Source organism: Ruditapes philippinarum, unplaced genomic scaffold, assembly GCF_026571515.1.
Source record: "Ruditapes philippinarum isolate M1 unplaced genomic scaffold, ASM2657151v2 ctg379_1_1_1_1, whole genome shotgun sequence".
Classification (NCBI taxonomy): Eukaryota; Metazoa; Mollusca; class Bivalvia; order Venerida; family Veneridae; genus Ruditapes; species Ruditapes philippinarum.
In genome coordinates, this window is record NW_026856736.1 from 316,020 (window position 1) to 343,629 (window position 27,610).

General features: G+C 33.1%; 3 protein-coding genes across 3 annotated transcripts in view; 2 read left to right on the plus strand and 1 right to left on the minus strand.

Moving 5' to 3' along the window:
• LOC132747542 (eosinophil peroxidase-like) overlaps nucleotides 1-27,610 on the minus strand; it is a 43,215-nt gene that overhangs the window by 12,576 nt on the left and 3,029 nt on the right. Inside the window, exons 2-6 of the mRNA XM_060736945.1 lie at nucleotides 20,575-20,750; nucleotides 19,840-19,888; nucleotides 16,702-16,805; nucleotides 15,653-15,760; nucleotides 14,721-14,831 (exon numbers count right to left, since the gene is read on the minus strand). Coding sequence (XP_060592928.1) covers nucleotides 14,721-14,831; nucleotides 15,653-15,760; nucleotides 16,702-16,805; nucleotides 19,840-19,888; nucleotides 20,575-20,614 — 412 coding nt within the window. The 5' untranslated portion in view covers nucleotides 20,615-20,750. The remainder of the gene's footprint in view (nucleotides 1-14,720; nucleotides 14,832-15,652; nucleotides 15,761-16,701; nucleotides 16,806-19,839; nucleotides 19,889-20,574; nucleotides 20,751-27,610) is intronic.
• On the plus strand, nucleotides 875-3,053 carry LOC132747543 (uncharacterized). Its single transcript, XM_060736946.1, has 4 exons — nucleotides 875-960; nucleotides 1,164-1,967; nucleotides 2,243-2,466; nucleotides 2,606-3,053. Exons 1-4 carry the CDS (start codon nucleotides 946-948, stop codon nucleotides 3,051-3,053), a joined length of 1,491 nt encoding a protein of 496 aa, XP_060592929.1. The 5' UTR covers nucleotides 875-945.
• Nucleotides 7,449-12,585, plus strand: LOC132747538 (uncharacterized). The gene is made up of 5 exons (XM_060736942.1): nucleotides 7,449-8,036; nucleotides 8,718-8,943; nucleotides 9,070-9,182; nucleotides 9,815-9,915; nucleotides 12,052-12,585. The coding sequence occupies exons 1-5, from the start codon at nucleotides 7,578-7,580 to the stop codon at nucleotides 12,284-12,286; spliced, it is 1,134 nt and encodes a 377-aa protein (XP_060592925.1). The 5' UTR covers nucleotides 7,449-7,577; the 3' UTR covers nucleotides 12,287-12,585.

Below are 27,610 nucleotides of genomic sequence, written 5' to 3' on the forward strand. Positions count from 1 at the left end.
AATCAATGATGAATGACTCTCGGAGCGGTGAAAAGTTATATTTAGAAATTAGTTCGGTATGATAAAAGATAACACATTCAAGTCTCTCAGGCTAAAAGCTCATCTTAGCAATCCTTGAACTGAAATAATAACCTCGGCGGAATTGTGCATATTAGCAACCTTTAATATAGCCTTGTCTCAGGTTGCTAATATTATATAATTATCCTTGTAGTTCAAGAAATACAAGAAGCCTATAGGAGAGCGGTGGCATAAAGTTAATGGCGTCTGCCGATCAGCATAACGCTTGTTGGTTCGAATCCTGCAGGGATCACGACCAAGTTCTGTCTTATATCACAGACTGTCGTTAGTTCCGACAAACAGGTTCAAAAATGATAATTATAATTTGCTAGAAATTGTTTAAAATCTTAGCTTAAATAAATCTGATGGAAACTGGACAAATGGTAAAAATGTGGGACTTGGCATATTTACCACCAATAAATGTCCGGAGGGTATGCTCTTCCTCTTGGCTGGACCCGTAAACCATACTTGCATCCAGATATGACGTAATCTCGTTAATCTGATTCTCCACTTCACTATCTAATAATTATAATAGATTTATTTTATGCTTTTCAGTGGATTACTGATTTATCCGTGAAAATTATATTTGATAATTTCACAGTGAAAATTATCAAAATATATTTTCACTTTTTTCAATGACGAAACTACTTTTTTAAGATTTTCCCCATGTAGTACCTCAATTTTATTTTTACTGACAATTCTGACAATGTCAGGCTATTTAAAGAAATAGCAAAGCTGAAATAGATAAATAACTTATACTCTTTGCTGGTATTCTCGCGTTAAATCGCGTTATTTTTATTTTTCACGAGGTTGAATCACAGCGCCACCTATAGTAAATATTTGTGACCTACTTTTATTCAGCAGTGTTTTGAGTAACATTTTACAGTAATGAACCGACTAAAGGTAAGTAAATCACAAATTTTACCTTGTAAATGCAAAACTTTAACTAAATCATTCACAAAAATGTCTATTCTTTGGTAACTTTCCTCCATTTAAAGATTGACATCTTCCGTCTGCTGACAGGACTCCATTTGTTGTTGTTGTTGTTGCCTAAAACTTCAAAACCTATACCATACCATAGTTTTTTTTTTTGTTTTTTTTTTCAGGGGTCCCAAAGCAGGCTTAAGCAGCCATATGACAAGGAAAGCCTTAAGAGAGCCTATGCAGCTTGTGTTTCAAATGGCATGTCTGTTTATCGGGCATCTAGAGTGTACCATGTCCCGGAGTCTACTTTGAGAGACAGGACTAGACATAATGTCACCCTTGAGGCACGTCCTGGACCAGAGACTCTATTGTCTTCTCTGGAGGAGGACAAGTTAGCACAGCATATAAAGTATATGGCCAGTATCAGATATGGCTACACCATGACCAACATAAGATTTATGGCTGCTGACTATGCCAGGTCAATGGGGAAGAAAGTTGTTGCAAAGGATGGTTTAAGTACTGTGTGGTACTATAGTTTCATGAAAAGAAACCCAGACTTGAAAGCTGTCAAGCCTCAAAAGCTTGATTTGGCCAGAGCTAAAGGTGCCTCTGAAGAAAAAATAAACAACTATTTCAAAAAACTGAAGAATATTCTAGATGACAATGACTTAATCAATTCACCTGAAAGAATCTATAATATAGATGAAACAGGAGTAAGCACCCAGCACTCACCACCTAAAATAGTTTGTGGGAAAAATGATAAACCTCAGGCAATTACCTCCCCAAGATCTTCCAATGTTACAATAATAGGAGGAGCAAATGCCCTTGGAAATCATGTGCCTCCTTTTTATATATTCCCTGGGAAAAGGTTTAATTCTCAGTTCATGGAAGGTGCTCAACCTGGTGCAGATGGTACAATGTCGGATAGTGGTTGGGTGAATGGTGAAATTTTTGAAGATTATGTCACGAGACATCTTGCGAAGCACGCAACCTTGATTCTGTCTCTTCAGATAGACCAGCCACATTGATCCTGTATGATGGGCACAAAAGCAATTTATCGTTGACTTTGAATGAGTGGGCTAGACAGAGGAATGTGGTCCTCTTTGTACTTCCCCCACATACCAGTCATCTCACGCAACCACTGGATGTTGGTGTTTATGGCCCATTCAAAGCCTTCTACTACACTGAGTGTCAACAGTATTTGCAGCATAACCCGGGTGTATACATTACCAAATATGAAATTGCTTAACTAACTTCTAAGCCTTACTTGAAAGCTTTCTCTCCATCAAACATCACATCAGCTTTCAAAAAATCAGGAATATATCCATTTGATGAGTCTCAAATTTCCAAGAGTGACACTGCACCTTCATCATTCTATTCCAGTGAAAATCATGATCAGTGCCATGGACTGGATACACAAGTTGAATCAACCGAAAAGGCACCACAGCAACCAGAAGAGCCCTCTGGCTCGCAAGAAACCATTTTGTATGATGAATCTGTCACTTTCTTTGCAAAGAGACAAATTAACACTGTCAAACAAAGACCTAAGAAAAAATTTATTCCACCATACATAATGGGGAAATCTGTTAAATGAAAGAAATACACATGTTCTGCAAAATCAAAGGAAGTCTAAGGGTGCCAAATCTGAGAAAACTGTTCAAAATAGACAAAAAAATCCCATACAAACACCGTCTAAGAAGCAGAGGAAGAGTAAGGAACATGAAGAACCAGTTCCTAGCACATCTGGAACATCTAAGACAGGGGTACCTATATCTTTGGACTCTCCATCACATATGTCAGACAGTGATACTGATATTGAGATAGAGGAGAGAGACAAATGTTGTGTCTGCAAGCTCTACACACCCACTCAACTCAAGCATTGTGTTAGTATTGTCTTCACAAAGTGGGCTCAGTGTAATTTTTGCTCTCATTGGGTACATCTTAGATTTTGTACACCAATTACAGTAGTAAGAAGGGCTACTGTGTTCAGATGCCCACATTGTGTAACTGAGAATAACTCTTGTGACAGGAAATATTACAAATCAACTTACCTTGTGCTCAGACAAATTTGATTATAGACATGTTTTTGCATTAATTATAAAGTCACACTTGTTGAAACTTTTAGTACAGTTATTGTTCAGTTAATTGCATTAGGTAGTTTACACATCTTTGACTTGCTGAAAGCCTACTGTATGGTATAGATTTTTACCGCGAGAATATAAATAACTTCTATTCAAAGGTCAAGGTCAGGGTACCTGTTTATAAAATGGCGGAAAATAAAATTGAAATGTTTTATATCGATTTTTTTCATGTAAATAAATCAATTATTGGTTAACTTGGATGAAGAAAAGGAAAGAACAACAAGGTAAATATTTTGTTTGTCATTATATGACTTTATTTCCTTAGTACCGCGAGAATACCTGCAAACAGGGTAAATGTCAAAAGTAGTAAAGAGAGAAAACTTACTTCTATTCCTTCAAATTCCAATCACAAAATTTCGTCTCTAAATTATTTTTTTTGTTTCGTTTTTACAGTCTGAAAAATACATTCCTTCCCCATGCAAAACTGCTCTTGATGACATTTGGGCATATTAAAGTATCCTACGAGCAATAACTGCCGTATGCTTTATGAAAAATTGAAAAGCATTGACAGCCATCACTCGTAAAATAAGTAAAAATTCCCAGCGTTCCTTTGCAAGCTTCCAAGTTTTCCAATTTCCTAGCTCCTTTTCTGAATGTTTTCACTTCTGTCAACAGTTATTTTTTGTCTGTTACAATCCTCAAATAAGTTTTCTTTCTTTTGAAAAGGTGTATGACTAACAAATCCAAAACATATCCTTCTGAATCTTACACAATTATTTTCCTTCCATGAAATACACAACTTTAAAAAATGGCTGCCGCTTACATTTTACAAAGCCAGGTCTAATATAAATTCGCAGTAAGTAACAGAAATATGGATGGATGGTTGGACTTTTTCTCCTACAAGATTTTTTTCTTTTTATTATTAAAACAAGCGATCATTTATAATTTTTGATAAAATGAATAAATATCACCGTCATTTAACCTTGATTGGCGGACTTTTTTTTTCAGCTCAAGACTTCTTGTTTTAAATGAGAAATTCCGTCTAAATGGGGCTCTCAATGGGGGAAACAGATTTTAATATTAACGTTAAAATTATGGAAATTTCGTTTTAACTTGTTTTTAAGCATAAAATAAAAAGAAAATTTGTCTGTTTGTTGTGTAAGATGTAATTTTATTTCATCTCGTGAACTTTAAAAACAGTATTCTCAGTCGTGGCTACGCCACTCGTGAGAATACTGTTTTTAAAGCCCACTCGATGAAATAGAATTTCATCTTACACACAAACAAACAAATATCCTCTATTCAATTTAAACATACATGCAAAATTAAACAATTATTTGAAATACAACTGTAAACAATTTTTTTTTTGAAATACAACTGCAGGCATAAAGTGTTTGGTGGTCAAAAGTATACCTACATTTTGCTTTTGTATCTGTGTGTTTGTTTGTTTGATTGGGTTCTACGTCACACCGACACAGTAACGGCGACGTTCGAGCTTTACTGGTGGAAAAAGACCTTGCGTGGATTATTTCAGGCACGAAATGGCACATTAGTAAAACCATTGACGTTCTGTAAGTTAGCACATGAAAGAATCCAAACTCCTTTTTGGGATTCTAAACCACAGCAGTGAGAGCAAGTGTTTTGAAGTCAACGACCTTAACCACTCGGCCACGGACGCTACACCCCCTTTTTAGCTCATTTGACAATGTTGCAAAAGTAAAGACATTTAGACATTTATATTATCATTATTATCAGTCAATAACACATACGAATCCATGAAGAAACAGCTAAAGAATTACGTTTTTTGATCCCTTCTGGGTCTAAGTGCAACTACTAGTTCGAGTGTCGCATTGTATAACCAACGAATGTTTAAAGAGACCGACTAATATTAATTTTGAATGAAGAAAATGAAGAAATAGTTGCTTTCGAGATTTCATTTGATCTGTTTGAGCCTGGTCATCAGTGTAGTTATCAGCGTTAAGATACGATGTTTAGCACTTGATATATATTTTACTTTAGCATGACTCTGAAATTTGATCTTGGTGAACTTGTGAAAATCAGAAAATTTGGCACCTTTGTACCTATAAGGTATGTTTTTTTCTAAAATTGCTTTTTTACACTACCGATATATTGTGTCCCGTTGAATAGACCAGACTTTATTAGAAAAAGACGCTTAAAAAAAAATAAAAAAAATTTCATACTACAATTCCATTAATAGCCTTACTGTCACATTGAAACAATGTGAAACTCCGTCGACCCTCAACACAATAATCTTTTGCGAAAAACTTCTCATCTGGATCTTCAAAAGTAACCGGGAGACAATATTTTCTGAAAATAGTATGTAAATTCATACACACAGTACTTATATAGCATTACTACGGAACTGTCTAGGTACCAATTTAACATGTTCTATAAAAAGATAATTCCTATGTAGGAGATAAAAAAGCCTAATTAGATGTTTATTACTCCTAAGTAGGACTTTGTCATTTGTGTTTGTTAACATTAAGAAATGAATTTTTGGCATTACTAACAACTAAATGATGTTCTAGTGTTTTACGTTATAATTATTTGTAGCAGGTTATATTACTGCAGTATTAGTTGTCAAGATTTTTGACAGGTTAAATAGCCTTTTCATCTTTTAGATTAAAAACAGCCGTTTATTAATTATATATGGTCATATAGCATGATAAGAAGCTTAATGACAAATTTGTATATTTCTTTTATTTTAGAAAGAAAACTGAAAAAGAAATTACTTAATAAATTGACGATAAGGGTTTATTATGGTGGCTGATTTGTGCCATGTATTTTTCCTTCTCAAGGCACTATGCGAAAACACAAAATTACGACATTGACACCGCTTTGTCGTATTATCGTGTTTTTGTCTTTTCGCTCCGCGAAGTGAAAGTATGACAAAAAATGACTCTCGTATTTGCGTGAGTTCGTGCGGCGTCCCATTAGGCGAAAATACGGCAAGGCACAAATCAGCCACCATAGTATATAAGTATATTAATTAACGTCTCCATAATCTTCTAAATAGCGGCGTTACAAACGTGCAGTATTATATAGTCCATTTGTATCATAGTTTGGGGACCTTTCTGTTGAAAAAGTGTCAGAGTTAAATCGTATACATATACATGCACAGTGCAGTAACTGGAGTGCAGGTATCAGTTACCCGCACTCCAGATCATGCCCGTTGATTGGCTCATTTTTGCTGGGGTTTACATATTGTGACGGCAGAGAAAGGGAAAGCGGCAGAAATATCATATTCAGATTGCTCGATCATTGATTACTTTTTCCCGGGCAACAGGGAACGTGTTTTTATGTTTGACTATGATACAAAAGAGAAAGAACACCAAAACACTCGGCAATCTGATTTATACTCGGGGGCTACGCCCCCTCGTACAAATCAGATAGCCTCGTGTTTCGGTGCTCTTTCTATTCCATAAAATTGGATAAAGGTTTATATAACCCGAATATCCTACTTGCGACGGCAATATAGCACGCAAAATTTAATACAGTCAAACGTCTTAAAGACGAATTAATAATATTTCAACTAGCAATGTCCCTCTCTATAAATAAATTTTACCCGTGAGCAACAAAAGTTCATATTTCACTCGTGGCCTGGTCACTCGTGAATTATACCGTTCGGTGCTCACGCGGTAAAATATATTCCGGACTTATACTTCACATTTTTTTATTACATGCAAAGAAACGTTAAGAAAAGAAATATAAAGCGCGCCAAATAATAATACATTTACGACGTCACGACATTAAGTTGGTTTCCAGTAATAAAGTATGCACACTGGTATTTCAATGAAATAACTTAACGGGCTAAAGCTCGAAAAAGTGAATCAATATTTAATTGATATTTGCACTGTTTCAAATAGTGAAATATCACTTTTTTATCTCACGGATATATTTCTATAAACAACCAAAAATCATGTTATAAAACTGATTATTATATACTTATGAATGAAATATTGAAAAATATTGATGAAATAAAATGCGCATTTTCCGCATCATCACTGTAAAATTTATTTTTCACTGCAGTGAAGCATATTTTCCGTATTTTCACTTGTACCTTGCCTGACTTTCTTCTTAATTCAGCCAATACACAAAATTAAATGAGAAGTTTTAAGAACTGTATGGTTAAAAAAGAGAAATAAGTATATAATAAACAGAAAATTGAAGTTATATTCTATAAATACAAGATATATTTTCATCTTGTGATATGAAAAGTACCATATTTCATTGGTGGCTACCGCCATTCATGAAATATTTATTTTCATGCCACTCAATGAAAATAAATCTTGTAGTTATAGAAAAAAAACCCGAAAAGAGGGTCTACCCTCTGTATATTTTTATATGTCAATCGTAACGTCAAAAGTGTCACGAATGTTTTGCAACAATAAGATGACGTCACTTAAAGACGTCATTTGACAACGTCTCCTAGCAATATCAGAATGGGGGCTGAAAGATATCCATGATGGGCGCTGCAATTTGCCATTAGCTGAAATGTCCTCACATAAGGTGAGAATCATAAAAGTTGAGCCCTCAGCTGGTACAGGATCTTTACCCCCAGTGAGGGCAGATACAAAGAAACTTATGGAACAACAGATTATGTTGGCAAATAAAAGAAGTCAAGTTTTTACTTACAAGGGACCAAGACAGACCCGAAGTCGTTCTGTACCAGACAGAACATTTAAAGAGGTTCAGTTTACGCATGCACGGGATCAGAGTTTACAGAGGGGTACAGCGGCGGAATATAGCGACGATTTTACCGATTCAAGCGACGATGATTTAGAAGAGGAGGATGTCAAGCTAACAAATTCACCAAAGCAGGAATTAGAACAACTGGCTGCTGATATAAGTACGAGTTTAGAAGACAAAGAGGAAAATCTTAGAGAGTCAATGGATGTATCAGCATATAAAGGGGTAGATAGTACAAACATGAAAAACGAGGCGGGAAATAAGGTAAACTTCGAGTTTCAACCTTGTGCTTAGCATAATACTACAATAGCCTACAGTACTTATTACTAACTAAATTGATGATAAATTAATAACAGGAATAACATTTTGTATGCAAATATCTTGACTTTATTATTATATCTAATGTTTATTATGTATTTGCTACTTGTTACATGTCTACGTCCTCGTGAGGGGTTTGACATTAATGTGAGGGATATTTTATTTTTTATACACATGAAACATGCATGCTTTTGTACTTCACGGAAAATATTCAATAATTCTGACTTTCCCAATAAAATGGCCTATAAAGGGGTTTAATTGAGTTATATCTTTTTTGAGCTAAGATTGTAAGTATAAGCTTACAGGTGCAATCCACAAACCTATATCAAATTAACAATATGTATGTAAAGATACAGAACAAAATGACATTAAGTGTATCTAATTTGTTCTTTGTTAGTGTACCTGACAGTTAGATTATTGCTGAATAGCTTTGTTTGTCAATTATAATTGGTACTTGGATATTCCGGATTTATTTCATTCTTTTCATGTGAAGGATTGATAACATTGAAGAACATTATTTGTTTCGTTGAATTTAAATTGTACATGTTTGGAAATCTTTGAATGAATTGATGTAAGCTGCACCACATTTGTAATACTATCTCCCTCGGGATTCCTCTTCAATTGAAGGAAAATGAAGACCTTGATAAAAAAGATAAAGTTGTAAACGCAGAAAAGGAAAACATTGCGACCACTACTAACGAATGTGACCAGGGAAATGAGAAGAAGAAGAAAAAGAAGATGAAGCTACCAAGTTGTTTTGGTTTCATTTCAACTTGGATGGCCAAAAGGAAAGAGAAACGTCGGGAAAAGAAAAGAAAGGCTATAGCTAGCCGCGCTCCCACACCAACGCTAGGTAAGAATTATACTTATTCGCTCGCATTTTGTGACAGTTAGAAAAAATATAAATATATGAAGAAGACAAAGCTGGTTTTATTTTATTAAACAAGATCATTCATTGACAATACTATTTCTATTTTAGTTCAATATGAGCACAGAAAAGCACGTGGCGGGGAGTCTTTTACTATTGAGGTAGATTGCAAACCAATAGAAATGAAGCCGATATTGCCGCCAATAAAGAAAGCTGACGGGCCTGTAAGTATAAATCTCATTTTGAATACAACATACTTTATATGCATACTGGAAATATTTTTGACGCACAATGAAAATATATATAGATCTATGTATTAATAAGGCATTTTATGTAACTGCACTATTTGCTATTCGCTATTCAGTCAGTGTATAAATATGTTAAAATTTCCCCTATAAACGATCCGTGGTTAAGTAATTTAACAAACGTAATTAGAATAGTAAGTGTTAAAGACATTTGAAATTTGCCCTTCGACCTCAACTTATTATAACTAATATTATATTATTAAATATCTGCAACGTTAAAAAGTTATATTTAATCCAATGTGTATTTTCAGCAGACATTGTTTCAAATAAATTAAGTCCCATCCCATTAACGCTATATAAGTACCGGGAAAAAAACGAAATAAGCCGAGTATTGACGAATATACGATGAAGTTGTGTCTTGATTAAAAATATCTATATAATCATAAGACAAACAACGGCACTATATGGAACGTTAGGAATAGCCAATAGTCTACTTGTATAATTTGTTACTATTTTGTTACTACAGTATAGATAAATATAATTTAGACAAAATTGCGAATTTTCAAAAGGAAAGTTTGAGTTTGCCTTTAATGTTTGTTACATTTTAACAGATACGACTAGCTTGTGAGGCTCGACAAGAAAAGGCCGAAGCCAAAAGAAATGAGGAGCTTTCGAAAAAGAAGGTTCTGGCAAGAGAGCACCAGAGAAAAAAGTAAGTTCACTAAATATTGTGTAACAATCATTTGATAACATATACATGTACATTTTATTACATAATTTACATTGATAAAAGGAATGTGTATGTTTCGTATACCTGATGTACAGACACGAATTATCATATTTCGCACGTTTAATGATTATATAATTTCGATATAATAAGAATCGTATTATTAATATTACACAAAATATATTTAACATTGAATCACACCAGACAATATCTCATTTACATCACACCAAATATTCTATGATTAACATCGCACCAGATATATTATTAACAGTATACCGGATACATATCATTTACATTACACCAGTTACAGTAACTATATGATTTACATCACGCGAGATACTTTATCATTTACATGACACCAGATTCTATGTTATTTACATCACACCAGATATATATCATTTACTTCACACCAGATAATATATCATTTACATGGCATAAGACACAATATCATTTACATGACACCATATAAAATATAATTTATGTCACACCAGATACTGCATCATTTACATCACACCAGATTCCTTACCATTTATATTACACTAGATAATATATCATTAACATCACATCAGATACTGTATCATTTACATAACACCATCTACTATATCATTTACATGGCATCAGATACTATAGCATTTACATGACATAATAATATATCAGTTACATCACACCAGATACCGCACCATTTACATTACACCAGACACGATATAATGTACATCACACCAGATTCTATCTCATTTCCATCACACCAGATAAGTATCATTTACATAAAACCAAATACTATAATATCATTTACATCACATCCGCCAGATACTTTATCGTTTACATTACACTCGGATAAAAGATACAACAGAATGTAGGCCTAATACGATAAAATTCTTACCTTTAATTTAAACATCGATCCAATAATCCACTAAGAATCACATAAACTTAACTTTACTGCAATTTTTGTCTTGAATTGTCAAATTCAAAAGTTCATGATAATTTCAATCAAAGAAAAGTCAAATCGGCAATCAAACACAAGCTACACAAACATGCGTCTTATTTTTCAACCGAAACAATGTGTTCATTAATGAAATAATAATCCGGCGGAATAAAGTAAACATTTACAAGTTTCAAAGAAATTGTTATGATTACATGTATACTATGACGTGAACATCGATGATGTCATTTGCAATACAAATTATGACGTCACTTCATTTAGTTGGTGCTAAAACTATATATATTCGCTTTTTTAATTTATTCTAATTGAAATCGAAATAATAAATAAAAAATATCACATCTTGATTCTAGACTTGTAAGGGTATGAGATTACATTGTAGAATTTTCATGCTGATGAAAATGAGAATTTATATAAGCAATTGAAAAAAAGTCCGTTAAAATGAGCGGGGCTTATTTTTGATATCAGGTTACTGACCTGATATCAAAAATAATTATCAGGCAAGTATTATCGGGCAGTTACCATAGTAGTTGCATGATAATATATCATTTACATCACATCAGATACTATATCATTTACATCACACCAGATACTATATCATTTACATCACACCATATTCCTTATCATTTACATTTAATTACACAAGATACTATTTCGTTTATATTACACAAGATATTATATCATTTACATCACGCCAAATACTATATCATTTACATTACACCATATACTATATCATTTACATCACATCAGATACTATATCATCTACATCACACCATATACTTTATCATTTACATTACACAAGATATTATTGCATTTACATCACATCAGATACTATATCATTTACATCACACCAATGCATATACTTTATCATTTACAGTACACAAGATACTATTTCATTTACATTACACAAGATATTGTTTAATTTTCATCACATCAGATACTATATCATTTACATCACACTCATACTTTATCATTTACATCACACCAAATACTATATCATTTACATCACATCAGATACTATATCATTTACATCACACCAGATAGTATATAATTTACATCACGCCAAATACTATATTAGTTACATCACTTCATGTACTATATCAATTACATCACACAAAAATATATACTCTACATTATTGGATTGATCAACATACAATTGTCACATTTTTCTTTGATATATTAAGGATTGAATGCAAGCAAAGAAAGGAGGAGTCCGAACACCGGTTTCAGGAAAGAGTTCGACTCACTATCAGATATAGACAGGCAGACGCAGAAAGGAATAGGAGCCGCATGTCGTCTCAAAGAGCCAGCATTAGCCGGATGTCAACCAGAGCAAGAAGCTCACTGGCTGTTTCCTCCTCCTCAGAGTCTGTCGACGAGGGCAATAAGAACGCCCTCAAGGTCGGCAGCTCTCACTAAATTTTAAACCGGCCGACACTCCCTATTAATAGTAGGCCCATACATTTTGCTATTGTCACGTGATAGGAAGTTTTTTTCAAAAAGACTACAAAATTAAACAATTTAATCTCCTTTTCCCAGATCATTTTTCCTTTTTTAATGTAAAACTTCTTTTTACATTTAATTATCAGATGACATTTTTTTATATATTTGTTTTCAGCCTTTACTTTTGTGATACTTCTATACGAATTTCAAATCATATTGTTTGTAACATATGTCCATTGCCAATTTATTCATTGCCAATTTTTTTAGTTTGTTTTTACTTTCCCGTAGTCTTGATAAATTTTCAAATTATAAAATTTTGTGAAATTTCAACACACTTGTTATATTTTCAGCACTATTTTCAGAGACAATACATTTTCGATATATTATTTTATCTAAATGATTAACTTTACTTTACTTTATTAAAAATTACATCTTTGTTTTAAAATCTTTTTAACAACCTGACCGTGATCTGCCTTGAACAAAAAAATACATAAAACCACAAAAAGCAAGTATCAAATCTACACTTTGACCTTGATTTATCAACGTCAAGTATGATGATACTTACCAAAAAAATCTCATCTCATTTTATCATCCAATCATTCATGTATTCATCTAAAAAACCCAAGAAACAAGGCATTGGTCTTACCGTTTAAAAAAAAACTCTAAACTTTTAAAAATGCATTTCTTGTCATACCATATGTGTACATTTCAATCACTAATTTGTTAAATTTTCTAAGTTTCATTCATTTTTCTTTTTAAAATCTTGTTAGTCAGAAAGCGCAGCTAGATCATTAAGTATATTTTTGGATATTCTCATCTTTCCAATATTTCCGGCTTACACTATACATACTATCTAAACTGTTTTTTATACATTAAAGTTTAAATTTACACTTTTTTGATAATTCAACATAATTATGTGAACAACCGGACCATGATGAATATCATCTGCCTTGAACAAAAAAATATATAAAACCACGAAAACAAGTATCAAATCGACATTTTGACCTTGATTTATCAACGTCAAGTATGATGATACTTACCAAAAAAATCTCATCTCATTTTATCATCCAATCATTCATGTATTCATCAACCCCCTCCTCCCCCCCCCCCCCCCCCCCCCCCCCCCCCAAAAAAAAAAAAAAAAACAAGGCATTGGTCACAATTTTTAAAGATACATTTCTTAACATACCCTACGTGTATATTACAATCCCTGTTTTTTTTCTAAGTTTCTTTTATTTTCATTTTTAAAATCTGGCTATATAGTAAGTATACCTAAATCATAAAGTATATTTTTGGACATTATCATCTGAGCAACAAGGAAATATTTATGATTTACAATATACATAATATTTAATTTTTTTGTATACAAATAATTTTACACATTTTTGATAATTCATCATTATTATGTTATAGCAATAACTTTTTTTTCATTTGTATCAACAGTTAAAAAACAATATGGCTATAAATATCATTGATCTTACAAGTTTAATTTATAAATATTTAATGACTATTCACGTGACATGGCTCCGATATTTTAAGGCATAAAGACCCTTTGGCCTGCTGTTATAGGGATGTTGTCGGTTTTGGTTTTTGGCATTTTGGCATTTTGTTTCAAATCTTTCAAAACTTCCCTCTCAACATTGCACATTTGATATTAAGACTTAAAATAGGCATATCAGTAAAATAAATACATCTACAGTTTATTTTACACATTCTCCTTATACTTGCATATACAAATAAAAACAATTTTGGATCACAAAGCATACTGCACTTGTTGTTGTTGTTTTACTACCATTTTAACTCCTCGGGAATATAAATCATCGTAACAAGTAATCGAGATATCAGAGACGCTTTGTCAAAATTGTAAACGTATGTCAGGATACAATTCTTAGTGTGTTGATATTATTAAAAATTTACCAATTTAATAGTTCTAAAGGCATTTTATGCCTTAATTGTATCATAGTTTGGGGACCTTTCTGTTGAAAATGTGTCAGAGTTAAATCGTATACATATACATGCCCATGCGTTAACTGGAATGCAGGTATTAGTTACCCCCACACCAGAGCATGCCCATTGAATGGCTCTTTTTTTATTTGGGTTTTACTTGTAGTGATGACAGAGAAAGGGAAAATGATAGAAATATCATATTCAGGTGTTCGTTCATTGGGGTTTCATATTGTGACAATAGGGAACGTGGTTTTATGTTTGACTATGATGCAAAAGAGAATATAGCACGACCTTGCAAACTGATCATAATCTGCACTGTTTGTTATTGTCACTCAGGACATATTTTGAAAACAATATAAACGGTATTGTCTAGATTGAAAAATACAGTCGTGTCCATTTTAGAAATTTAGCGGGATAATGTTTAAAACTTTTTTTCATTATTGTTTTAATTAATGTCATTTACCTGCTTCGAAGCAGCTGTCTTTGCGGTGGTCATTTGTGGTAGTATTACACGGCAGTTCGAAACCACGTGACGAGTTTGGGAGTAATTCATTGGTACTCTGCTCTAAAAGTCCTTTAAAATAAAACATATATTGTCCTATAATTATATATATTGCCCAATCGTAAAGTATACTACGATGCTTGATGATGCTTACTAAAGTTTTAAAGGGTGTTTATGGCGTATGCTAGGGTTATACAAGTATTCGAATATAGACATATTATACTCAGCAGATTTAAAAGTACAAGAATTTTATTAAACCTCACATTTATAAACATTTTACTATTATGTAGCCTAATTTGATGGCACATGGTGTTATTTCGATATATATCATCCTGGAAATAAATATCACCCTGCAATATTCCCCAGGGGCAAGTGATCTATAGAGACTTAGGAAAACGTCATGTCCTAGTTCTCTCCCCCTATAAAATCAATGATGAATGACTCTCGGAGCGGTGAAAAGTTATATTTAGAAATTAGTTCGGTATGATAAAAGATAACACATTCAAGTCTCTCAGGCTAAAAGCTCATCTTAGCAATCCTTGAACTGAAATAATAACCTCGGCGGAATTGTGCATATTAGCAACCTTTAATATAGCCTTGTCTCAGGTTGCTAATATTATATAATTATCCTTGTAGTTCAAGAAATACAAGAAGCCTATAGGAGAGCGGTGGCATAAAGTTAATGGCGTCTGCCGATCAGCATAACGCTTGTTGGTTCGAATCCTGCAGGGATCACGACCAAGTTCTGTCTTATATCACAGACTGTCGTTAGTTCCGACAAACAGGTTCAAAAATGATAATTATAATTTGCTAGAAATTGTTTAAAATCTTAGCTTAAATAAATCTGATGGAAACTGGACAAATGGTAAAAATGTGGGACTTGGCATATTTACCACCAATAAATGTCCGGAGGGTATGCTCTTCCTCTTGGCTGGACCCGTAAACCATACTTGCATCCAGATATGACGTAATCTCGTTAATCTGATTCTCCACTTCACTATCTAATAATTATAATAGATTCAATTTAAACATACATGCAAAATTAAACAATTATTTGAAATACAACTGTAAACATATTTTTTTTTGAAATACAACTGCAGGCATAAAGTGTTTGGTGGTCAAAAGTATACCTGCATTTTGCTTTTGTATCTGTGTGTTTGTTTGTTTGATTGGGTTCTACGTCACACCGACACAGTAACGGCGACGTTCGAGCTTTACTGGTGGAAAAAGACCTTGCGTGGATTATTTCAGGCACGAAATGGCACATTAGTAAAACCATTGACGTTCTGTAAGTTAGCACATGAAAGAATCCAAACTCCTTTTTGGGATTCTAAACCACAGCAGTGAGAGCAAGTGTTTTGAAGTCAACGACCTTAACCACTCGGCCACGGACGCTACACCCCCTTTTTAGCTCATTTGACAATGTTGCAAAAGTAAAGACATTTAGACATTTATATTATCATTACTATCAGTCAATAACACATACTAATCCATGAAGAAACAGCTAAAAGAATTACGGTTCTGATCCCTTCAGGGTCTTAGTGCAACTACTAGTTCGAGTGTCGCATTGTATAACCAACGAATGTTTAAAGAGACCGACTAATATTAATTTTGAATGAAGAAAATGAAGAAATAGTTGCTTTCGATATTTCATTTGATCTGTTTGAGCCTGGTCACCAGTGTAGTTATCAGCGTTAAGATACGATGTTTAGCACTTGATATATATTTTACTTTTAATTAGCATGAAATTTGATCTTGGTGAACTTGTGAAAATCAGAAAATTTGGCACCTTTGTACCTATAAGGTATGTTTTTTTTCTAAAATTGCTTTTTTACACTACCGATATATTGTGTCCCGTTGAATAGACCAGACTTTATTAGAAAAAGACGCTTAAAAAAATAATAATAAAATTTTGATACTACAGTTTCATTAATAGCCTTACTGTCACATTGAAACAATGTGAAACTCCTTCGACCCTCAACACAATAATCTTTTGCGAAAAACTTCTCATCTGGATCTTCAAAAGTAACCGGGAGACAATATTTTCTGAAAATAGTATGTAAATTCATACACACAGTACTTATATAGCATTACTACGGAACTGTCTAGGTACCAATTTAACATGTTCTATAAAAAGATAATTCCTATGTAGGAGATAAAAAAGCCTAATTAGATGTTTATTACTCCTAAGTAGGACTTTGTCATTTGTGTTTTTTAACATTAAGAAATGAATTTTTGGCATTACTAACAACTAAATGATGTTCTAGTGTTTTACGTTATAATTATTTGTAGCAGGTTATATTACTGCAGTATTAGTTGTCAAGATTTTTGACAGGTTAAATAGCCTTATTATCTTTTAGATTAAAAACAGCCGTTTATTAAGTATATATGGTCATATAGCATGATAAGAAGCTTAATGACAAATTTGTATATTTCTTTTATTTTAGAAAGAAAACTGAAAAAGAAATTACTTCATAAATTGACGATAATGTGTTTATTATGGTGGCTGATTTGTGCCATGTATTTTTCCTTCTCAAGGCACTATGCGAAAACACAAAATTACGACATTGGACACCGCTTTGTCGTATTATCGTGTTTTTGTCTTTTCGCTCCGCGAAGTGAAAGTATGACAAAAAATGACTCTCGTACTTGCGTGAGTTCGTGCGGCGTCCCAATAGGCGAAAATACTGCAAGGCACAAATCAGCCACCATAGTATATAAGTATATTGCACATAACTAATATTTTAACGTCTCCATAATCTTCTAAATAGCGGCGTTACAAACGTGCAGTATTATATAGTCCATTTGTATCATAGTTTGGGGACCTTTCTGTTGAAAAAGTTAAATCGTATACATATACATGCACAGTGCAGTAACTGGAGTGCAGGTATCAGTTACCCGCACTCCAGATCATGCCCGTTGATTGGCTCATTTTTGCTGGGGTTTACATATTGTGACGGCAGAGAAAGGGAAAGCGGCAGAAATATCATATTCAGATGCTCGATCATTGGTTACTTTTTCCCGGGGTTTAAAATTGTGACAACAGGGAACGTGTTTTTATGTTTGACTATGATACAAAAGAGAAAGAACACCAAAACACTCGGCAATCTGATTTATACTCGGGGGCTACGCCCCCTGTACAAATCAGATAGCCTCGTGTTTCGGTGCTCTTTCTATTCCATAAAATTGGATGAAGGTTTATATAACCCGAATATCCTACTTGCGACGGCTATATAGCACGCAAAATTTAATACAGTCAAACGTCTTAAAGACGAATTAATAATATTTCAACTACCAATGTCCCTCTCTATAAATAACAAGTAGAGATTTTGATGCTAAAGCATCAAGTCGCCGGATAGAAATATGATTGTATTTTCATAAATAAAAGAAAATATCAGTTTAATGATTCGAGTATAAAGAAAAGAGGAACAATGAGTTGAGTAATGTTTTTTCATAAACACGTTTTCATTTACTTGCCACAATTATATCTTTCTTTGCTGAGTTTTATGCAATAAACTTATGTTATGTTATAATAAAACATCATATTTGAAGCAAACTTGCTTAGCAATTTTGTCAAGAAACTGTTATCATTATTAAATAAGCAAGTATTGTTTGGCAATATTTACCCGAGACTCAATAATTTTCGGGAGCTGTTTCGTTTGCTTACATAACTTATTATGACTAATGTTAACGATTTTATTGTAAGTATAATTACATGTATAATTATATCAATTATTACTGCTCGATGGCCTAGTGGTAAGTATGACGAAGATGTAACCTACATGCAGTAGGCGCAAGTTCGAATCTCGGACAAAACCTGTGTGTAGTTTTCATAAATTGATTTTTATTATATCTTTTAACTTTATGAAACATAAGTTGATAAATCGTGTGTTTCATTTTTAGCACTTTTTTAATAATTTTGATAAACGATCAAGTTTTGCAAAATGCAAAAAGTATTATTAAAGAAAACATAAAAAATCACTTTATCGAACCTACAGTCTTCAATTTGAAACTAAAAATCCAACACCTTAAAATCTTACACCTTGTTATCGAGGCTTGTAAAACAAGTGATATGATTATAATTCTACTTGTAATTCTACTTCATACATATACCGTTGTACCATACATTTGAACTCCGTATGGTTTTCTTCAGCATCCGATCATCGAATATTTGCAAAGTGACTATGAAAATATATATGCTTAATTATTGCATAGAACAATGCAATTCTACTGTAAAAGTGGTGTCTGCATAAAACAAATTATTCTTATGCACTATCGAAAAAATTCCTGTCGTTACATACGATAAAGTTAACGTTTAATTGTCTTTCAGTGCGATAAACTATCAACACAAAGATGGTTTATTAGTTTTCTCTTTGTATATAATACGATTCCGGCCCCTACTGTCATATACAAAATTACTTTGATTTGCACTTTATCAGCTGCCAACCATTCACAAGTTACCTGTATGTCTGTCATTTGTTACTATTAATAGATTTTATAACAATAACATACAACGTGTAGTCACGTGATTCTGGGAGAAACTGTTTATGATGAATAAGATAAAAAAATAGAATAGGTCTCATAAGATACAAACAACCAGATAATTTAAAAGTGTCATTTCAAATATCATGCATGATTTATTTATCATAAAATAGCAAGGCTTGACACTTTAAAAAAGTAAAAGCATTCTAAATTCAATGACTGGTCCATAGGGATACGTCATTAATTCATTTTATAAAAATTGTAATGTTGCTTTTTACGATGTCAATATTTGAATATTTCATTTCATTTAGCAACATTATTGTATGTTTGAATTTTTGAGATTACTGAAAACAATTGTAGTCTTTAATTGTTCAGTAACTGATATGCTTTTATTTACAGAAATTAATGCCTTCTCCTACCATAGGTATAATATTAAACTGTTACAAATATAGTCGCCGGTTTCTACCGGCGACTAATAATAAAAAAATAAGATCAATTAATAATTATGCAGCATATTTTTTTATCTTTTATTATTTTATTTGCAAATTGATTTAAATTAATTGAAAAATTATTTTATCTATAAAATTTGTCATCTTACCTAGTCTTGTCAGGCTTCTTGCAACACTCTTTCCTATTCCTTACATGTCCTGAAAAAGATAAATGAAAATGTGTTTTAAAGGACTACTTTAAAGGCACATAATGCCTCAGAAACAAATATTTTTCTTTACTTTTTTAGAAAGGGAAAACATGAACTTTATTATGATAATAATGTATCAATATTATGTTAGATACGTGTAACTTGAAGAAAGCAGTGATAATTGTGAAATAACTTGTCATAAAAGTAGCAAAATGTAAACAAAGTAGTATTTTGACTCCCATACAACATGCGTATTCACAATTAATGTTTTTATTGACAAAATTCGAAAGATGAAAAAGACGGTTCAGATAATTAGCCAATGAGTAAATATTTGGTACTATAGAAGTACACCAAAATTAAAAAGCTTTGGAGAAATAAAAATCAGTGCATTTCTGAGACATTATTGACCTTTAAAGAAAATATACTAGTATAAATTAAGGGTTTGGCATGACTTGACAGAAGATATATATTTCTTTGAAGAAACGGTTTCAGGAAAATGTTAAACTTAGACTGCTAACGCCAATACATTCTACCTTTTGCAACAAATGCAGACCAAGATCATAGTGATCTGCACTGTCCACTATTCAATCAGTATTTATTCTGAAATTTTCCTCTCAAATGATGAAAGGTTTTTGTCAAGATCAAAACACGGGCAAGTCCATTTTAGATATTTAGCGTGTACACATTTTTTCCTACCTTCTGGGGTTTTGGCAAGGTCGTGATCAATGAACTGCATGAAGTAAAATAAAGCTATGGAAATATCTTGAGTGTTGTCCCCTTTCGGTGTTGGTGTACTGTGAACAGGTTACTCACTCTACGAGCAGAAGGTAAATTCCCGCCTTTAACGCTTTTTGATCGAATTTTAGATTTACCTGAAATTGAAACACATGTAAGGCAAACGCTATTGTCCTGTTTTTCTCTGGCGCCCGCCGAGCAAGAGTACGACATGGCACAAATTAACCACCATAGTATTTATTAATAAAATATTTCTTTAACTCTTTTTGATCGAATTTTAGATTTACCTGAAAATGTAACACATGGGTATTAACGCATATTCCTGTTTTTCTCTGGCGCCCCGCTGAGCAAAAATACGACATGGCACAAACTAGCCACAATAGTATTTATGAATACAAAAATTATTTTAATCAAATGCTTTAATACAACAATAAAAATGGTTAAATCAAATAAAATTATATTATATAATTATAAAAAGTACTAAAAGAAACTAAACAATACATTACCTGTTACCTAATAAATAATACACATCAAATCAGAAGACAGGTATTTAACATTTGAAATACTTCTTTTCTATTTTTAAGGTACATCTCAGGGCGAATTATCCGCGTGTTATAAGATCTCGGACCATGGGTCTTATGTTCAATTGTCTTTCATGACAGTAACACGTGACATTAGCATATGGACCGGAACGATTTAGTAATTACTGGTAAATTATCCAGAATTGCCTGTCATGTGGACCAACCTCCAAAACATGACACAAATATGCTTCAAATTGCGTAAACAAACAGACAAACAAACCTACAAACAATGAAAAGTACATACTGTAAGGATCTGACATTCTAGCATTATTCTGAAATGTACTTACAACAGAACTTTTAATGAAATCCAAGTGACATTGTGAAATCCTATAGCTCCATAATTTGTTGACTTCTACAATAACAAGATTCACTTACCTGATTGATCTGAAGGAACACTGTATTAACACTTATTGACTTTGCAATTTAAGCTGATAAAATTGTTAAACTTACCTTTTATGTATAGCAGAAAACTGATTTTCTCTTTACATTTTTGTGTAGCAGACGTCGAATGACAGACATGTTTGAAATCCGTCACTTCATATTTTGTATTTAAGATTTCTTATTGTTAATGTCAATTTCAGTCGAATTCAATTCAAGAACGTAATTTATGTACAGTTTATGATTGATTAAGGTCAGAAATCCTTAAGTATTCACTACATGTTTCTGTATATTAATGATTTTCCTATGTAGATTTTTATATGAGATTTTAATATGGCCGCCACTGAAATCCAAGATTTCAGATTCAGAAATCAGGCCGTCTGTCCATTGGAGGATTTCCGGATTTCTGTTGTTTCATTGGTGGATTTCAAACATCGAACCTTATAAAAGTCGGAATCCAACCAATGTTGTCACTTCGGTCTTGACCTCCAAGTAATGTAAATGAAGTTTTAAAACCGCCAAAGTTCAAATACAGCAAACATTCTTACAAACGACATTGTTATCCAAACTTGTAAGTGGTATGTATTTATATCCAGTATTATTAACTCACTAGACACTGTTGTTGCCGAAATACTTGTTATAAACTTAGAAAACTATAAAAGAATTGTATTTATTTTCCCCATCCTGACATACGTTTACAATGGTGTCAGAAGTAATGGGATGGTCTAAATTATTTACCATCCTATAAAACGGACCAGTCAAGTGCATCTCATCCATCCATAAAAAAAAACATTTCAACTGGTGAAGAAAATTTTATTTTGTGAGAAACATACAAATGAACTGACAACAACATTATTTTATTCCTTGAATAAACTGAACTCTTATATCTATGACTAACAGTAAATAGAGATTTAAACAGTATTTACATTGGATTAACAAACATTATGGCAGACTCTTCAGATTCTGAAATAGAATTTTGTCAGAATATTAACAACAGAGCTTTGAATGGTGAAAGGCAGGGTGGTGGAGCGCCACATCTTCATATTGAAACTGAAAGAGCTGATTCACTATTGGACGAGTGTGACACAAGTGATGAATAGTAGCTTGCAGGTCAGGACCGAAGTCCCCCTCCAAGGGGTAAACCATCAAAGATGACAAAACAATATGACAGACATAATGGACTTTCAAGTAAAATGTTGCCAAGAGGACCAAATATTAAACTTAAATCGTTTAGTGGCGATGAAAATTTTGAAGAATTCATAGATCATTTTGAAATAAATGCCGAATTAGGATGCTGGGACTTACATAGCATGAATTTAGCCTTAAGGCCCTGTCTGACGGGAAGAGCCCAAGTGTTTATTTCAAGACTTCCTACTGACATTAAATCAAGCTATCGCAACCTGGTTGAGGCCTTGCGAAATAGATTTACCAACAAGTATGATCAACCAGTGTGGGTATCTTCTCTGAAAGCAAGAAAACGAGGTCAAACAGAATCCATTGCGTCTTTTGCAGATGCTCTCTCCGAACTTGCACGCAAAGCATATTCTGATCTGAGTTACAATGCACAGGAGCGAATGGCTTTAGATCAATTGTACAATAACCTGTGTCCTGAGCTTCAGTATAAGTGCATCGAAAAAACTGTAGTACTATAGATCATGCTGTCAGCATTATACAAACGTATGAAAGTGTTTTGGGTTACAAGTAGCAAAACTCACATTCCCATGGCATCATTGACCAAGACTTTTAATGAAAAAATGTGAAAACAACTGATATAGAAAATCAGAGACTTAATATTTTAGATGGTAATATCCAACAATGGACAGGTACACATTCAGATAATTGTTCTGCTTTTTAAGTTATTGTATCCGAAAAAGTACAAACATCAATGTGGGTTATGGTAGAGGTACCAAACAAAAACTTTATGTTGCCAGTTTATTTTTTTTTAAATCTAATTACAAAGAAAATTCTCTTCAAACAGTAGATAGTGTTGTGTTAAAGGACTCGTCATGCACTCAAGCGAATGGAACAAACTATATGGACCATCATGTGATCAAACAAAATAGTGACTTTGGAACTTGCACTTCAATAGGTGACCTATATATATTTTTAGAATTGGAAAAGTAAGCATGGTAGCCTGTAAACCTACATGTAATACATGCATATCTCAGATGGGCACAACAAAAGAAAGAATACCTACTATGCTAAAAGTGTATTAAGAATGACCATAGATAACAACACCTTTCACGGATGATAAAAATAATTTTGGAGGAGTGGAAAGCGGGACACGGTAATGCTGGCCTGATCACCCAGGGATTACGATGAGATGACAATTGTGACTTCATTAGGATGATGTCACGTGTGTTAATGGCCATGAGAGTCTGGTCTTAACGTGTGTGATTCTATAATGTGAAGCTGCTGTATTCTGTGGGAAACTTAATGACTGGTAGACATTGGGTTAGAAAAACAGTATCCAGAATAAGGAGATTATCAGAAATTTGTCCAATGCTTTAAAATGGACTAGGAGATATAAAGTATTCAATCTAAAGTAATTGTGTATGAATGTATGCTGTATGTTATAAATATACATATTAATTGCTTCCAAACAAACCACTACCACGCGAGTATCATCCATCTAGGTTTACTATTTGAAACATCTTTGAAGCTTAAAGAAATAGTCAAAACTTGGTAAGACACATACATGTATCAGCTTGAAGCAGCATCACACTCTTAAGAATTGGAAGATATATTGAAACAAACTGCTGGTGTTAAAATTCGCATCTGAATAATATCTTGACCTTTCCGCATCTGAAGAATCAACACCGAGGAATTGAATAAAATAATTAAGCATGACATTAAAACTACAATAAGACTGAGGACATTTACATTATCTGATTAAATAAACTTTTCATATAATATAATTACATAAAGTAATAATAATTACAGAACAGCAGAAGTTTTAACTAACTGTGAAATAAATCATAAATATTTTGTGGTCTAGTACCTATTTCGGACAGTATAAAAAGTTCAGGGAATATCAGTCTTAAAGACTTAGGGAGGGGGTGTGTAAGGCGGTTAGGTAAATATCTGAAAGGCCTCGTAGATTGTCCGAATCCCCGGTACTATAAAAGAAAGAGGTAGATTAAAGTTAAAGAATAAAAAAATCCTAAATGAAGTGTTGAGACATTTTTAATGATATACAACTATGCATTTATACAATCTTGACTTCCCTCCAAAAATTATAAAACTATGGTCCTTGGATTGCCTTGTAAAGAGGATGCATTATAGGCATATATCTTTTTACATTTTGTTCAAAGTAAAAATTACATACTGGTCACCGGTAAACTTATTTTATGGACTCCCATAAAACCCCAAAAACTCATAGAAAACACAAGGATCATTGACCTGTACCAACATTTAGGCTGAAAGGAAACCCGCATTTATTCAGATTTGGGATAGGTAATATGGTACTGGGGATATGGCTTTTAGTTTAGAAAAAGTTTTGTCTGGTGCATAAACGTACTCGTTTATAAATCTTCTAATCATTTTTCCTGAATGTAATTTGGTGCTAGCTATATAAGAGGCACTTCTATTATAAATTTTTCTTGAGTAGCAATACTTTCAACATTATCCGTTTCAAGTCCCCAAGAAAATAACAATAATCGCTTTTATGGAAATAATTCTAAAATCTAAAAATCCATCTTTTGACATGTCATTAAAAAAAATTATGCTGATTAAACGCCAGTTGGGATAATACTAGCGCGTCACAATTATTTACAGCAATGTTTATATCCAACCAATACGTCTGATTGGCTCTTATGGCACGGTGTTTACACTAAGTAAAACACAAATTGGTCATTGACATGTACCATAAAAAGTAACGGAGGTTTCGAGTGTGGTATTTCATGTATTAAGGGAAGCAATATACAAATTGAAAGTTTATGTGATAAAACAGTCATAACATAACTAACTCAACTGTTATATAGAAAGATCATGGCCTGAAGCGTCATCTAGAGTTTTCCGTAAGGCTAAGCAATCTAGCAGGGCATTCCTAAATATAGTGTATAATTGCTCTGCTGCAATACTCAGTTGTCTTGGCAATCTAGCAGGGCATTACGAAATATAGTGTAAAAATGCTCTGCTGGAATGCTAAGCTGGCTAGGCAATATAGCAGGGCATTCCTAAATATAGTGTTAAAATGCTCTGCTGGAATGCTCAGCTGCCTAGGAAATCTAGCAGGGTATTCCTAAATATAGTGTAAAACTGGGACACATGGGTATTAACGCATATTCCTGTTTTTCTCTGGCGCCCCGCTGAGCAAAAATACGACATGGCACAAACTAGCCACAATAGTATTTATGAATACAAAAATTATTTTAATCAAATGCTTTAATACAACAATAAGAATGGTTAAATCAAATGAAATATTATATAATTATAAAAAGTACTAAAAGAAACTAAACAATACATTACCTGTGACCTAATAAATAATACACATCAAATCAGAAGACATGCAGGTATTTAACATTTGAAATACTTCTTTTCTATTTTTAAGGTACATCTCAGGGCGAATTGTCCGCGTGATATAAGATCTCGGACCATGGGTCTTGTGTTCAATTGTCTTTCATGGCAGTAACACGTGACATTAGCATATGGACCGGAACGATTTAGTAATTACTGGTAAATTATCCAGAATTGCCTGTCATGTGGACCAACCTCCAAAACATGACACAAATATGCTTCAAATTGCGTAAACAAACAGACAAACAAACCTACAAACAATGAAAAGTACATACTGTAAGGATCTGACATTCTAGCATTATTCTGAAATGTACTTACAACAGAACTTTTAATGAAATCCAAGTGACATTGTGAAATCCTATAGCTCCATAATTTGTTGACTTCTACAATAACAAGATTCACTTACCTGATTGATCTGAAGGAACACTGTATTAACACTTATTGACTTTGCAATTTAAGCTGATAAAATTGTTAAACTTACCTTTTATGTATAGCAGAAAACTGATTTTCTCTTTACATTTTTGTGTAGCAGACGTCGAATGACAGACATGTTTGAAATCCGTCACTTCATATTTTGTATTTAAGATTTCTTATTGTTAATGTCAATTTCAGTCGAATTCAATTCAAGAACGTAATTTATGTACAGTTTATGATTGATTAAGGTCAGAAATCCTTAAGTATTCACTACATGTTTCTGTATATTAATGATTTTCCTATGTAGATTTTATATGAGATTTTAATATGGCCGCCACTGAAATCCAAGATTTCAGATTCAGAAATCAGGCCGTCTGTCCATTGGAGGATTTCCGGATTTCTGTTGTTTCATTGGTGGATTTCAAACATCGAACCTTATAAAAGTCGGAATCCAACCAATGTTGTCACTTCGGTCTTGACCTCCAAGTAATGTAAATGAAGTTTTAAAACCGCCAAAGTTCAAATACAGCAAACATTCTTACAAACGACATTGTTATCCAAACTTGTAAGTTGGTATGTATTTATATCCAGTATTATTAACTCACTAGACACTGTTGTTGCCGAAATACTTGTTATAAACTTAGAAAACTGTATAAGAATTGTATTTATTTTCCCCATCCTGACATACGTTTACAATGGTGTCAGAAGTAATGGGATGGTCTAAATTATTTACCATCCTATAAAACGGACCAGACAAGTGCATCTCATCCATCCATCCATCCATAAGAAAAAAAATAACACTTCAACTGGTGAAGAAAATTTTATTTTGTGAGAAACATACAAATGAACTGACAACAACATTATTTTATTCCTTGAATAAACTGTACTCGTATATCTATGACTAACAGTAAATAGAGATTTAAACAGAATTTACATTGGATTAACAAACATTATGGCAGACTCTTCAGATTCTGAAATAAAATTTTGTCAGAATATTAACAACAGAGCTTTGAATGGTGAAAGGCCGGGTGGTGGAGCGCCACACCTTCATATTGAAACTGAAAGAGCTGATTCACTATTGGACGAGTATGACACAAGTGATGAAT

Excerpts from the sequence above, each read along its gene's own strand:
- LOC132747538 (XM_060736942.1), top strand. The coding sequence starts at position 7,578 with ATGTCCTCACATAAGGTGAGAATCATAAAAGTTGAGCCCTCAGCTGGT. Across the intron at positions 8,037-8,717 it reads AAAACGAGGCGGGAAATAAG|GAAAATGAAGACCTTGATAA; the intron begins GTAAACTTCGAG and ends CTTCAATTGAAG. Across the intron at positions 9,183-9,814 it reads TAAAGAAAGCTGACGGGCCT|ATACGACTAGCTTGTGAGGC; the intron begins GTAAGTATAAAT and ends ACATTTTAACAG.
- LOC132747543 (XM_060736946.1), top strand. Across the intron at positions 1,968-2,242 it reads CGAGACATCTTGCGAAGCAC|CCTTACTTGAAAGCTTTCTC; the intron begins GCAACCTTGATT and ends CTAACTTCTAAG. Across the intron at positions 2,467-2,605 it reads GGCTCGCAAGAAACCATTTT|GAAGTCTAAGGGTGCCAAAT; the intron begins GTATGATGAATC and ends GCAAAATCAAAG.